This window comes from Gymnoscopelus braueri (assembly GCF_963280865.1).
Source record: "Gymnoscopelus braueri genome assembly, chromosome: 24".
Lineage (NCBI taxonomy): Eukaryota > Metazoa > Chordata > Actinopteri > Myctophiformes > Myctophidae > Gymnoscopelus > Gymnoscopelus braueri.
This window is the reverse complement of record NC_137626.1, coordinates 3,983,731-3,997,732: the sequence shown is the minus strand read 5'-3', so window position 1 is coordinate 3,997,732 and position 14,002 is coordinate 3,983,731. Positions and strand designations below refer to the sequence as shown.

General features: G+C 45.1%; 1 protein-coding gene across 1 annotated transcript in view; it reads left to right on the top strand.

Annotated features, from left to right (window-relative positions):
* Positions 1-14,002, top strand: part of raph1b (Ras association (RalGDS/AF-6) and pleckstrin homology domains 1b) — a 132,053-nt gene that overhangs the window by 100,810 nt on the left and 17,241 nt on the right. The window contains exons 5-9 of the mRNA XM_080421929.1: positions 369-614; positions 2,026-2,271; positions 3,561-3,838; positions 6,574-6,660; positions 8,363-8,437. Of these exons, the coding sequence (XP_080278055.1) occupies positions 369-614; positions 2,026-2,271; positions 3,561-3,838; positions 6,574-6,660; positions 8,363-8,437 (932 nt within the window). The remainder of the gene's footprint in view (positions 1-368; positions 615-2,025; positions 2,272-3,560; positions 3,839-6,573; positions 6,661-8,362; positions 8,438-14,002) is intronic.

Genomic DNA, 14,002 nt, shown 5'->3' with positions numbered 1-14,002 from the left:
AGAGAAAATGCAAACAAATAATTCTGTTTTTGCATTATTCAGACGCAAACTTGCCGTTTTGAATCCAAATAGGGCAATAGTGTGACACCTGACCCGAAAAAAACAATATGTTGTCACCCTTTTCACCTCGGGCTGTTTTCAAGCCTGATTATTATTATTGTACCAAAAAAAAAACAAAAAAAAAAAACTATTTTTTTGGTATATTCTTTTTCTCCAAAACGATACATATCGTCACGAAAACGTATCGCGATATATCGCGGGACGATATATCGGCACACCCCTAGTACCTCGTGCTGTTTTGCATTTCTGACCAATAAAGTATTCAATCAATCAATGGATCAATGGGTGTGTGTCTTCCATGTGTCCAGAGGCTCTGAACCAGGGCGACACGGTGGACCTGGACGCCCTGATGGCTGACCTGTGCTCCATAGAGCAGGAGCTGAACACCATCAGTAAGCCCAACTCCTCCTCCTCCTCCTCCTCCTCCTCCTCCCAGCGGGGCCAGCAGGGGGCCAAGGGGGGAGGCTCCTCCTCCCAGCGGGGCCTGGGGGGCCGCGGGGGAGGGGCCAGCACCAAGCAGACAGGAAGCAGTGGCGGAGGAGGCAGCAGTGGAGGTACGACCCACCTGTCTGTCTGTCTGTCTGTCTGTCTGTCTGTCTGTCTGTCTGTCTGTCTGTCTGTCTGTCTGTGCGTCTGTGCGTCTGTGCGTCTGTGCGTCTGTGCGTCTGTGCGTCTGTCTGTCTGTCTGTCTGTCTGTCTGTCTGTCTGTCTGTCTGTCTGTCTGTCTGTCTGTGCGTCTGTCTGTCTGTCTGTGTGCTCTTGTCTGTCTGTCTGTCTGTCTGTCTGTCTGTCTGTCTGACTGAGATCTCCGCCTACCAATAGTCTGGGGCAGGGGTCTTCAACAGGGGTCCGGGACCCCTATGGGGTCCTCAGAGTTACTACAGGGGGTCCACCAATAGTGTAATAGGATTTTTTTTTTTTTTACATTAACCACTTGAACCCTAGCACCCTATTCCCTGGCGAACTTCGCCTTGAACAACAAGTAACAGTCATACGATGTTGCATCTCTTTGTAAAAAAGCGTTGCGTTTGATGGCGCAGGGGTAAAGTTGTCCACCATCACGGGGGGGACTATGTGTTTGAATCCTCTGTGGTGCGTCAGGCTTGGCTGGGCGGCTCTGATGGACATAATTGGCTGTGTTCGAGGGAGGGAAGCAGAAACGGGGAGGGCGATCTTCAGGGTATGATACAGGTGTACCCTGAAGAAGACATACTTTGTCAAAACGTTGGTCTTAAATGAATTTCTATAAAAAAAAAGGATTGACCAGTTTCACCTCTTGAGCCCTATTACAGTACATCAGCTATTTTCAAAAATAATCTTGAAAGCAAGCCCAAATAAGCAAGTTAACTACACTGCAGAAACAAGCCTAAACAAAAGCAAACCGCAACATTGAATATTTACAAGCAACTTCACCCAAAGTCGCTTATAATAAGCAGGCCTGGCAACACTGGCAGGCTCTTGCAGACCAGCACTGCCAGCTCTAACGCATTAGCACAACAATGTGTGCATCGGCCGACAGTTTGTGCTGAACTAAATGCCAACTTTTGCCAACAGATTACCAGTCTGTTGTAGTCTAGCCTCGATCTCCAGGCTTTTATTTTCCTTCCTTCATTTTGCTCAAAAATAAGAGCCTGGACCAAGCTGTTCATACTCCTGGCATAGGAAGTGGGAGTCAACCTTTCATTTCCCCAACCAACCAGAGAGTGCAGTGGGCGTCGCTCCAAATGTTGTGACGTCAGGGCTCTCAATGCTGCGCATTGGGGGAGGAGTAGGGGGCGCGGGGCGGGTGCACAGATCGGTGAACCAATGGGAGCCCACGGATGTTTTCGCCAGAGATTTGAATCCGCCCCTCAGATATCAGAAGGTCTGGGGCAGGCTAGTTGTAGTCTGAAGTAGTCTGTTTGGTGGAGAGTCACCTTACCCACCCTGACCCTGTGTTTGCCCCCCCCCCACCCCCCTCTCCAGGAAGCACCAGCAGCAGTACCCGTGCCTCCCCGGCCAACACGGTGCGCTGCGCGGGCACCTCCGGCCACGCCCGCCCCGCCGCCGCCTCCAACTTCTCCCTGGACGACATCACGGCCCAGCTGGAGAAGGCCTCGCTCAGCATGGACGAGGCGGCTCGCCAGACCTCCTGCTCCTCCTCCTCCTCCTCCTCGTCCTCCTACTCCTCCGCCACGCTAAGGAGGCCCTCGTCCGGGTCGCCCAGCGACGGTAAGCAAAGGGCCTGGTCGCCGGTTATGACGCAATAACCGCCTGTTATAAGAGATAATCAAATTTTTTTGCTCAGAATTATTTTTTCGTTTGTATACATTTTGTATTTGTACGTACTGTATGTTGAAAGATAGCGTGTTGTGAGCCCTTTGTACAGTAGAAGGCTATTTCCATTCTTTTTGTAATTTTTTTTAAAGATTATTAAATATGGCCTGTTTTGGCATGAATTAAAGTTCTCTGTCGCCGGGACTGATTTCAGTCGTTTGGATTCCATAGAAGCCAGCAGGTCTTCTGTGGAAGCATGTTGCGCAGCGAAAATAGCAGATCTACAAGCTCATGAGCTTGTGAACCAATCTGAATCTGGGGATTCTACAAATGTCTTCTAAATCCTAACAGTTTAAAAATGGCCATCAAATTATTGCCTTAGGAATGCGACAAAAACAAAAAAATCTCTATGAATTCAAGGCTCCATGGGGTGAGTAAAAAGTTATTTTGGGGTGAACTATCCCTTTAACACATTGGGTGCCAGAGGTTTATTAAAATATTATACTTTGAGTGCCAGGATCTTTAACAATTTTTAAACCTTTTTCAAGTAGTCACAAAATATTTTCAGTGATCACCGTCCTCAAGGTGATCCCCTCATTACACACATAGAGGTCTCGTACAATCGGGGGAAATTTTTTTAAAACATTCGGTAATCCGTTCCATAGTTGCAGCCAGTTGAAAATAGTTAAATTAACATTGTAAAAAAAAAAAGTACACAGGAGCCGAGATACAGGTTTTTGAAGTCATAAGTTAACCAGGAGGTGGATTGGAGTCTAAATCTTGTAGGAGTGATATTTCCTGTTGCTGTGAAGGAAAAAAAAAAAAAAAAAAAAAATTAAAATTATTATTATTATTATTATTTTTTAAACCGTATATATACGGTTTTGGCACTCAACGTTAGTATGGCCAAAACCGTATATATACGGTTTTGGCACCCAATTTAACAGAATGTGGCATAAAAACATTTTTTCATGTCAAGGACCACCCAAAATGATATGTATTTGGCAGGGACCCCCACCAAGAGCAAAGATTTCAGTTAAAAATGTATATTCAAAGATTTGCACACATTTTCACGACTTTTTCCCCCCACGTCAAAAATAGCAGATCTACAAGCTTGTACGAGCTTGTAGATCTGCTATTTTTGAACAGCCCAAAGAAATCTTAAAAGTGACACAGATGCGTTTCCCTGGGATTGAATGAGTTAAATAAACCCATGCATGTTGTTGTTGTTGACACACACACAGCGCTAGGCAACGGTCAGCCAGGGAAGCAGCACCGCCGGACGGGCTCGGTGGGGGCGGTGAGCGAGCAGGACGCGGCGTCCCAGAGGTCCAGCGTCAACTCGGCGTGCGCCTCGGCCTCCAGCATGGACTCCCTGGACATCGACAAGGTGCTGCGGGCGGGAGGAGGAGGAGGAGGAGGAGGAGGAGGAGGAGGAGGAGGAGGAGACGCCACGGAGGGACCGGGGGGCGCGGTGGGGGTCCCCGGCACCCAGCAGGGACACAACCAGGCCAGCACCGAGGTAAAGCACACACACACACACACACACACACACACACACACACACACACACGCACACGCACACGCGCGTAATATCGGACGGGGCTAGGTTTGTTGTGATCACATTATTTCCGGGTCTACTGTTCTCCAGAAGTCATAGGATCACTCATAGGCTGGCGAACAGCGCCCTCTAGTGTAAACCATTGAAAACACCACTCACTCGTCAATTCGTCAATGGCAGGCTGAGCCTCGGGGCCAATTGACGAGTGCAATAGTCAGTGGCAGTCAATGAGTTAATAATCTCTCAGCTTGAAAATGATATATACAGTTCAATAAATGAGTGCGTGTGTGTGTGTGTGTGTGTGTGTGTTTGTGTGTGTTTGATCAATTCTGTTTCGCACTAACCAATGTCAAGATTTAAAGTCAAAATGCCGTCCGTTGCTTCATAATGCATGGTCATCTCTCACCTTTCTTCCATTCATCTTGGGGCGTGCAAAGCAAGCCCTTTGCACGCGGAAAAAAACCTCAAAGAAAATCCGCTTCCGGATTTGCTTGAATGGAAAGAAAATGGGATTGAGCCCATTCTGCCGTGAACCTGGCTAACCGTTTTCTTTTTTTTTCCTGCATGCAATGGTGGAAGAAGTACTGGGACATTTTACTCAAGTAAAGTATCAATACCATAATATAAAAATACTCTGTTACAAGTAAATGGCCTGTGTTCAACATGTTACTTGAGTAAAAGTACAAAAGTATTGGCATCAAAATATACTTAAAGTACCAAAAGTAAAAGTACTAAAATGTTTGAAAATAGCAGATCTACAAGCTCACAACGCGTCACATCGAGACGCGTTGTGAGCTTGTAGATCGGCTATTTTCAAATAGCCTAGGTATAAAATAGGGCTAAAGTGGTTAATGTATGTTTTAAAATATGATAATTTATAACTGCAAAGTAACTAGTAACTAAAGTTTTCAAATAATTGTAGTGGAGTTGCCTCTGAGATGTCGTGGAGTAGAAGTAAAAGTATTGAAAATTGAAAATACTCAAGTAAAGTAAAAACAACTTCAGAATCGTAGCACAGTACTTGAGTAAATGTACTTAGTTACTTCACAACTCTGCCTGCATGACTTAAAGACATGGTGTGTCAGTGTGCGTCGGGCCGCACACAATGCCTCTCCTGTGCTGTGGATTGTACGGTGGGGTTCGTTCTGTGGATTACGTGGTAATCTCCCTCACCTCGTTATCCCGAGTGTGACTCGGATTACAACGTTTTAAACGCCTACTTTGTTTTGCGAACGCCTTTTGTTCGCGGACCGTCCGTCGTGGCTCTCTCTCTCTCTCTCTCTCTCTCTCTCTCTCAGATTAGAAAACCTTTTCTTCCTGATTCCCTCTTGAGGGAGTTGAGTTTGACCCGTTACGACCTGAGGCCCATTTCTACGAATGCCCCCCCAATCTACAAGCTCACAACGATGTCGATGTAGATCAGCCATTTGAACTGTTCAACTCATTCCCTGCCTAGAACGACTAAAACGACTTCTGTCCCATAAACCATGCCTGCCTAGAACGACTAAAACGACTTTTAATTATTATTATTTTTACCCAAAGACCAAGGAGATATGATTTTTCGAAGATCTAGACTCCCATCCACTTCCTTGTTAACTTAAAACTTAAACATTTTGTATCTCGGCTCCTGAGTACTTTTTTTTTTCAATGAAAAATCTCTGGCAGTGGGCAAACGCAAAAAAAAAAAATTGTGGCAGTGAATGAGTTAAAATGTTTTTCAAAAATATTCAAAAAGGTTCAGGCATAAGCGGTAAGGCAAGATAGAGCCTTGAGGGCTTTATTCTTAACATAATCCAGCGGTATAGAGAAAGGCGAGGAGCTCAAAATGCTATACCGCTAACCAGCTCAGTGGGCTGGTGGTTAGAGTGGTCATCATACCAAAACCTATAAAAATGGGCTTCATGGGGTGAGAAAAAAGGTTATTTTGGGGGTGAACTATCCCTTTAAACCATTAAGACCTGGGACGCATTTGTGTCACTTTTTTGATTTGAGCTAAAAAGCATTATTTACCACTTTGGCTATTAAAAAATAGCAGATCTACAGTACAAGCTCATAACGCTGCACCGAGTGCCGCGCTACGAGCTTGTAGATCTGCTATTTTATATATTGTTTTAAAGCGAACATTTGTAACTCAAATCTTTGCTTCTGGTGGTCCATGGAACAAAATATTTTGAGATGGGGGTCGGCGGCCAAATACATATCATTTTGGGAGTCCTTGACATGAAGAAGTTTGAGCACCACTGATACAGAAACATGGGTTTTTCAGAAAACAGTTAGGATTCAGAAGACATTCGTAGAATCGGCTTCAGGTCTTCATGGGTTAACAGAATGTGGCATAAAACAGTGAACATCAAGACGGTCGACGATCAGGTTGATGTCTGAGAAACGGGAAAGCCAAGTTCACACGTGAATCACACGGCAATGACCATGCATGTCCTCTGTTGCCCTGCATGTGTTGATGTTGTGTGTGTGTGTGTGTGTGTGTGTGTGTGTGTGTGTGTGTGTGTGTGTGTGTGTGTGTGTGTGTGTGTGTGTGTGTGTGTGTGTGTGTGTGTGTGTGTGTGTGTGTGTGTGTGTGTGTGTGTGTGTGTGTGGCTGTGTGCATGTGTGTGTGTGTGTGTGTGTGTGTGTGTTTTCACCCCTTCCTCTCTGTGGCACTCTGTACGCACCAAACCCTGCACTTCCTCACTTCCCAGCATGCCTCACTGCGGCGGGCCAATGGTAAGCCCGCCAGACGGCAGCTTGACTTTGCCTCTCGAGACGGCGAGACGGATCAGGCCACTGTAAGTGTGTGCGTGTGCATGCAGCGGTGTGGTGGCGCTGTAGGGCTGGCCAATACGACTTCAAATCAATATCATGATCGTGTTAAACGTTTGCCTCCATTACGATTGATGAACTATTATTACCAAATAATAATGAAAACAGCTGATCTACAAGCCTGTAGATCAGCTATTTTCAACGTTTTTGGCTACAACCTTTGTACAAGGGTATACAAAGTATAATACTTAACTTGACACCTAGTTGACACCTTCTAACACCTTCTAAATGTAACTTGTGTTTTCTGAAAAACTTATATATATATATATATTATGTTGCTATATAACAAGTACATTGCAACCCTATTGTTATTATTTGATACAAAAAACAAACCTGCTTCTCAATTATTCGATTAATCAAGTATGAGAGGTTGTAAATGTCAGTTGTGACATATTTTCGGTTAATTGCCCAGCCCTAGGTAGCGCGCGTTCACCTTAGAATGGGTACACAGGTTTATATGCATGAACTAGAGTAGAGTGTGTGTGTGTGTGTGTGTGTGTGTGTGTGTGTGTGTGTGTGTGTGTGTGTGTGTGTGTGTGTGTGTGTGTGTGTGTGTGTGTGTGTGTGTGTGTGTGTGTGTGTGTGTGTGTGTGTGTGTGTGTGTGTGTGTGTGTGTGTGAGAGAGAGCTATTGCACTTACGCGCGTGACGGCGATAGCTAATAGTCGTAGCTAGCTAGCTAACGGCTGCACTTCCACACTTCATCCTGCGGAGGGCCAGGTTTGTATGGCAAACATCTCTGCTCCATCATGATCAATGCTTCTCCACAATCACCACCACCTCCACCACAGCAAAATGCCCGCGCAGCAGCACTCCAGCTGTGCTGCGTCTATCGCCTTTCATTTCTTCTCTTTCATACACACACTGATCAGAGCCCGGCCCGATAACATCGGTTTTGACTGATAACATCGGCCAGGCCAGTTTTTTTTTTTCTTTTACTTTGGCATCGGCCGGGCTCTCAACGCAGGTTAAACACCGCAACAGGCTCCATGCACATCAGCCATATTGGAAAGAAATTGGGCCTCTTCCTTTCTTCCTTCACAGGTGGTACCACCACTTGTACTAACGAAGGCTCTGTTCCATTTAGTGTAGCACAGTGGTTCTCAAAACATTTCAAGAACCCCCCCCATAACTCTTGAGAGTGTACAAATGGAACCAAATGGACCCTTCCGGGTCCATTTGGTTCCATTTGTACACTCTCAGAGTTACACACACACCTGTAAGGGTCCATTTGGAACTCCCCAAGGACCCATGAGGGACCCTGGACCACACCTTGAGACCCTCTGGTGTAGCAGAGTGTTTCCAGTGAGTCAACACCCTGACCAGAATGGAACAGAGCCTTCATCAGTGTCTTCTCCCTTCTGAAGTCCTTCTGATTGAAAGTCACTTCTCCCTGTGAAAGAAGATCTCCCTTCTTTCACAGACCAACACCTGTGAAAGAAGATCTCCCTTCTTTCACAGACCAACACCTGTGAAAGAAGTAAAAAATTAAGAAGCTTAGTTTATTTCCAATATGGCTGTAATATGGAGCCTATTAATGAGCTGCTATAGGAATCACACCAGGCACCCAATGACTTATTTTGTTTGATTATTTCTCTCTCTCTCTCTCTCTCTCTCTCTCTCTCTCTCTCTCTCTCTCTCTCTCTCTCCCTCCCTGTGCTTCATGCAGCACTCCTATCTGGACAGAGAGACCTCTCTGATTCTGAAGAGCATAGCGGGGAAGCCCTCACACCTCCTCACCAAGGTGACTCACCTCTTTACTGCTTACAGCCCTGTGCCCTCACCTGTGTGATCTACTGTGATCTACTGTGATCTACTGTGATCTACTGTGATCTACTGTGATCTTATCCCTCACCTGTGTGATCTACTGTGATCTACTGTGATCTTATCCCTCACCTGTGTGATCTACTGTGATCTACTGTGCTCTGACCCCTCACCTGTGTGATCGCTCCATTGGCTCGCTTGCTTGTTAGTGAATCTTCACATTCTGTCTCCAAATCCACCCATTCTGACTAATAACTGACTCGACTGCTTTCTCACTCTTATTGCGAACGCAGCGTAAGGAGGCGCGCCGAAGGCGCGCCTCCGCGCAAGTGGAGCTTACTATGAAACCGTGCTCGGGTTGTGTCTCTGTCTGTGTGTGCCTCTGTGTGCACTGCCTTTGTGTCTCTGCGTCTCTGTGTGTCTGTGTGCACTGCCTTTGTGCAGCTCCTCTGAGATAAGTAAATGTCCAATTTAGACGTACCATACATCAAATGAAAGGTCTTTGAAAACTGAACACACCTGTCAAGGTTGTGTTTAAGCCCGCCCCTTCCCCCGGAAGCCACGCCCCGGAGAAGGCTCCTAAAAACTCCCCATTGAAACCCCATGTTAAATGAAAAGTGCCCGAATCGCTCCGAAACTTTTTCTACCCCCCCTAAGTGGGGGTCTACGAACAAATACATTGGGCTCGGATTTTGGCTCCGCCCCCCGGAAGTGGGTGAAACAGGCACTTCAAACACTTTGTTGAATTGTTCAAAAACATTCAAAGTTTTTTTTTGGTGAATTTGTATTTTTCTAAGATGCTCCTTTTAACGCAGATTTGTTTTTAATTTTAATATTTTTTTTTTATTGGTTACTTTTTTTTAATATATTTCATTTTTTTTTCTTTTTTTTTGCGTTCGCTTCCCGCGTTCGCGCGTCTTACTTGTAGTATTTACTGTATATCGTTGCGGTCGGGCAAAAATATTTAATTTTTGTAGATTATCGTTGTGCGACAGTGTTGCATTTTTGTTGTTGTTGAAAATAGCAGATCTGCAGGCTCACAACGTGGCTCACACGTTGTGAGCCTGCAGATCTGCTATTTTCAAAAGGTTGTGGATAAGTGTGTGTGTGGATTTTATAAATATTGAACCAATGAAAAGTATTGACAAGAGCTTTTTTCATTTCCTGGAAAGAAACAGTTTTGGACATCCGACAGCGACGATATAATATTTGCTGAATGGATATGATATTTATCTGCTTGTGGCTCTCTGTCTGTGTATTTTGATACACAGAAGTATATCGAAGTCTGTTACCCTGTGAGCATGTTTACTGTTAGACCTTGACACACACACACACACACACACACACACACACACACACACACACACACACACACACACACACACACACACACACACACACACACACGATCATCAAACGTGACTTCATGCATTATCTGTGTGTCTGGCCAACATGTGTATGTAAACAGTAAGGAATGTTGGCTCCATATAGAGTGTGTGTGTGTGTGTGTGTGTGTGTGTGTGTGTGTGTGTGTGTGTGTGTGTCATTTGTCATATTGTTGTGCTGTTGTGTGTTTAGTTTAAAATGCTGAGTCAGTAAGAAACAATCCTCTTTAGGTTAAGTAGAACACCAGCCCTCTGTCTGCCTTCACCTAATCACCTCTCTGTCTCTCTCTATGTCTCTGTCTCTGTCTCTGTCTCTCTGTCTCTGTGTCTGTCTCTCTGTCTCTGTCTCTCTGTCTCTGTGTCTGTCTCTCTGTCTCTGTCTCTGTCTCTCTGTGTCTGTCTCTGTCTCTCTGTCTCTGTGTCTGTCTCTGTTTCTGTCTCTCTGTCTCTGTCTCTCTGTGTCTGTCTCTGTCTCTCTGTGTCTGTCTCTGTCTCTCTGTGTCTGTCTCTGTCTCTCTGTGTCTGTCTCTGTCTCTCTGTGTATGTCTGTCTCTCTGTGTCTGTCTCTGTCTCTCTGTGTCTGTCTCTGTCTCTCTGTGTCTGTCTCTCTGTGTCTGTCTCTCTGTCTCTGTCTCTCTGTGTCTGTCTCTGTCTCTCTGTGTCTGTCTCTGTCTCTCTGTCTCTCTGTGTCTGTCTCTGTCTCTCTGTCTCTCTGTGTCTGTCTCTCTGTGTCTGTCTCTGTCTCTCTGTGTCTGTCTCTGTCTCTCTGTCTCTCTGTGTCTGTCTCTCTGTGTCTGTCTCTGTCTCTCTGTGTCTGTCTCTGTCTCTCTGTGTCTGTCTCTGTCTCTCTGTGTCTGTCTCTCTGTCTCTGTCTCTGTCTCTCTCTGTCTGTCTCTGTCTCTGTCTCTGTCTCTCTCTGTCTCTCTCTGTCTCTCTCTGTCTCTGTCTCTGTCTCTCTGTCTCTGTCTCTGTCTCTGTCTCTGTCTCTGTCTCTATCTCTATCTCTGTCTCTGTCTCTGTCTCTCTCCGTCTCTCTCTGTCGCTCTCTGTCTCTGTCTCTGTGTCTGTCTCTCTCTGTCTCTCTGTCTCTCTGTCTCTGTGTTTCTCTGTCTGTCTCTCTGTCTCCCTGTCTGTCTGTCTCTCTGTCTCTCTGTCTCTCTCTCTAATTCAAAGGGTCTGTATGTACATTAGTAAACATACTGTATGCTTACTTTGGCAAATCAAAAGTGGAACAAAACATAGAAACAAATTCATACTATATATTGTTGTTGTCGGGCAGAAACCTCTTATCTCCATAGTCTAACTTTTTGTGTTCTTTTGTAAATTAACGCTCTTCTTGATCACACTACAGCGTCACACAAAAAGCAGCAAAAGCAGCAGATCTACAACGAGCTTGTAGATCTGCTGCTTTTTCTGTTTTTTCATTTGAATCCTGAAGTAACATATGAGGACATATGAGGTTTCCAGCCGACAGAGCCGATGTGATTAGTAGTCTTTAAGGGGGCTTGTATACCTCTCTCTCTCTCTCACAGTTTTTTTCACTCACCGTTTTCCCAGCGTGTGTTTTGCGTCTGAGCGGTTCTGTCTCCCGTACTGAGCGTTATGCCGATCAGATGTGTGCAGATCTGTCGTTTGATGCCGGCCGCTTTCCTCTGTGATTGATGTGGCCGTGGCGGCGGCGTGGCGCCCGTCCACAGTGCAGCGTAAGGTATTCTTTGTGACGGCGCTGAGAGAGGAACAGGGTCTGGAGGATGCATCGCTAAGAGCTGATTCACGGAGCAGAGAGCTGCATGTATTTATACTGCGTATTGATTTATTATCCAATCCAATAACAAGTACAAGTACGTTATTTTATACTTTGTTGCACAGCGGTGAATTTTTTTCAGTACATGCCCAAAATAGGGATCAATTATTAATCGATTATTTTTTTATAATCGATTTGTTCAATAAACTATCGCACCCCAACATATCTGAGAGCAAATTGATTTCATTTTTTCATTTTTGGGGGGAATGTCTAGGTGTTATGGGACTGGACAGTCCTCCCCATAGCTTATATGAGCTTGTAGATCTGCTTATTTAGAAAAGTCTTGACAATTTGTGCAAATCTTTGAATTGAATCTTTGAATTTTTTTTACATTTTTAACTCCAATATTTGCTGCTGCTTCCCTGGAACAACATATTTTGATGGGGGTCGGCGGCCGAAAACATATCATTTTGGGGGTCCTTGACATGAAAAAGTTGTGTTCCCCGGGACCCCCCCCTAAAAGCAAAGATTTTAGTTAAAAATGTTGTTTAAAATAATATATTTAGTCAAAGATTTGCACAAATGTTCAAGATTTTTTTTTAATCTACAAGCTCATATGAGCTATGAGCTATGGGGAGGGCTTTACAGTCCCATAACACCTAGACATTCCCCCCCCAAAAAATAGCTATGAGCTTGTATATCTGCTATTTTTGAACGGCCAAAAGTATAAAATAATGGTTAAAGCTTAAAATCTAAAATGACACAGATGCGTCCCCTGGATTGAATGAGTTAATACCAAACCTAACAACAAACACAACCATTCTAACATTATTTATCATACCTAAATATAGGTCGGCTCCTCTCGGCTGTTATACGACTGCCACGCAATGCATCATGGGTAGTGTATATGATGCTGCCGTTTTGGGAGCCACTATATTTACACGATGGTTCCCCCGGGGGGAGGGGGGGGGGCACTGTGGTGGTGTAATGGTACAATGGAACTCCCCAACTCCTATCTCTCTGCTCATTTTGAATAGAACAACAGACCAGTGTTCATTTGTTGACTAAGACTAAAAGACTAAGACAACAAATATATTTGTATATTTAGTCGACTAAGACTAGACTACCCAGTGAGCCATATAGTCTGCTATCAGACGTCCGTCTGAAACCGGGTTAGAACTGGTCTGTCAGAGAGAGTTTTTTTCACCTAGGCTTAGCTTAGACATTGATTAGCTGTTTTTTAAGCGTCTATATATAGCCGTTGAAATGACGTCGTTTCAACGTCTAGGCTTAGCACAGACGTTGAAAATACGTTCACTGTCAGACCAGTTATAACACGGTTTTAGAATAGCTGTTTAGACGTATTTTAGTATAAGAAAAGAGAGAGAGAGAGAGAGTGTTCCTCCCCAGAACAGGGAGACTGGGGTTCATGTGTGGTTAATGGGACTAAACCGTGTGTGTGTGTGTGTGTGCGTGTGTGTGTGCGTGTGCGTGTGTGTGTGTGTGCGTGTGCGTGTGTGTGGTGTGTGTGTGGGGTGTGGTGTGTGTGTGTGTGTGTGGTCGGTCATGTGGGAAGGTAGTCTTGGTCAAGGAGGGGGTCTGTCAATATAAGAGGCTTGACTCTTAATACCCCCTACACACACATCTACACACACACACACCTACACACACATCTACACCCACACACCTACACACACACAGCTTTGAATTACTATACTTGCGAGGACATTGTAGGACAATTTTATGAATGCCATTCTTAAATTCTGCCGCAAAATTGCAGATCTACAAGCTCACAACGCGTTGCGCTGCAACGGTGGCCCGCAAAAGTAGCGAGTGTGTGAGCTTGTAGATCGGCTATTTTGGCTACTATATTTAAAAAGAGAACAAAGGAAAATCTAAAATCTTTATCTTATTAAAATCACAGCACCCCCCCCTCTCTCTCTCTCTCTCTCTCTCTCTCTCTCTGTGTAACACATGCATGGGTTTGGGAGCGTGCCCAATCAATGGAGCATAATCCACACACACACACACACACACACACACACACACACACACACACACACACACACACACACTTCTCCTAACAGTGGATCCCTGGACCAGCCAACCGAGGGGTCCCATTTGACAGACCCCCCCCCCTACCCCCCCATTTCCCCTCAGCCTATCAGGATGAGCAGGTGGGTGGGGGGTGTGACCGTGACCAACTGTGGACCCTCTTATAGATGAGCTAACACTGAGGACACAGAGGCGTGTGTGTGTGTGTGTGTGTGTTACTATACTAGCGAGGACCAAATATCCCTCAACCATAGTAGAATTTGAGGAATAGACGTTGTGAGGAACCGTTTTCCTGGTCGTCACAAGAAAAATTGTTGTTTTATGGTGGAAAAACATTTGTAGAGATATGTTTACAATTGGG